The 1,174-nt window shown below is 78.1% G+C and overlaps 1 protein-coding gene across 1 annotated transcript in view; it reads left to right on the forward strand.

Annotated features, from left to right (window-relative positions):
- The first annotated feature begins 246 nt into the window (after window positions 1–246).
- Window positions 247–1,174, forward strand: part of NKX2-4 (NK2 homeobox 4) — a 1,266-nt gene continuing 338 nt past the window's right edge. The window contains exons 1-2 of the mRNA XM_041474081.1: window positions 247–613; window positions 719–1,172. Coding sequence (XP_041330015.1) covers window positions 247–613; window positions 719–1,172 — 821 coding nt within the window. The remainder of the gene's footprint in view (window positions 614–718; window positions 1,173–1,174) is intronic.

Below are 1,174 nucleotides of genomic sequence, written 5' to 3' on the forward strand. Positions count from 1 at the left end.
CGGGCGCAGGACAATGGCCGGGAGGAGGGGGCCGGGGCCGGGGGCCGGCGGGAGGCGGGGAGGGGCCGGGGCCGCCCGCCGCCGCTCCGCCCCCCCGCGTCTGGCGTAAACCCGGCGCCGGGCTAAAAGAACCGGCGAGCTACCGGCGCCCGGGGCTGGTGGCCGCCGCCGCGGACGGCTCGCCGGTGCCGGCGGCAGCGCCCGGCCCGGCCCGGCCCGCCCCGTCGCGTCCCGCCCCGCCGCGCCATGTCGCTGAGCCCCAAGCACACGACGCCCTTCTCGGTCACCGACATCCTCAGCCCGATGGAGGAGAGCTACAAGAAGTTCGGCGGCATGGACGGGGCGGGCGGGCTGGGCGCGCCCCTCGGGCCGTACCGCCAGGCGTCCGTGCCCCCCGCCGCCGCCGCCGTCCCGCAGCACGTCCCCGCGGGCGCGGCCGCCTACCACATGCCCCACGGCGTCTCGCAGTTCCCGCACGGCGCCGTCGGGGGCTACTGCAACGGCGGGCTGGGCAACGTGGGCGAGCTGCCCGCCTACCCCGAGGGGATGCGGGGCGGCGCGGCGGCGGGCGGCGGCTGGTACGGGCCCGGCGGCGACCCCCGCTACTCCAGCAGTAAGTGCGGGCGCGGGGGGCGCGGCGGAGGAGGAGGGGGGCGGCCGGGCGCGGGGGGAGCCGCGGCCCCGACGGGGCGGGCGCTGAGCAGGCCGCCCCGCTCAGTCTCCAGGTTCATGGGCCCGTCGGCGGGGATGAACGTGGCCGGCATGGGCGGCCTGAGCGGCATCGCCGAGGGCGCCAAGGCCATCGTGCCGCTGCACGCGGCGCCGCGGAGGAAGAGGAGGGTGCTCTTCTCGCAGGCGCAGGTCTACGAGCTGGAGCGGCGCTTCAAGCAGCAGAAGTACCTGTCGGCGCCGGAGCGGGAGCACCTGGCCAGCCTGATCCACCTGACCCCCACGCAGGTGAAGATCTGGTTCCAGAACCACCGCTACAAGATGAAGCGCCAGGCCAAGGACAAGGCGGCCGCCCAGCAGTTGCACCCCGACGGCGGCGGCGGCGGCAGCGGCGGCAGCGGCGGCCTGTGCCAGCAGCCCTCGCCGCGCCGCGTGGCCGTGCCGGTGCTGGTGAAGGACGGCAAACCCTGCCCGCCGCCGGGCAACGCCACCCCGGGCCCCGGGC

The sequence above is a fragment of the Pyrgilauda ruficollis genome, unplaced genomic scaffold, assembly GCF_017590135.1.
Source record: "Pyrgilauda ruficollis isolate IOZ18807 unplaced genomic scaffold, ASM1759013v1 scaffold31, whole genome shotgun sequence".
NCBI lineage: Eukaryota > Metazoa > Chordata > Aves > Passeriformes > Passeridae > Pyrgilauda > Pyrgilauda ruficollis.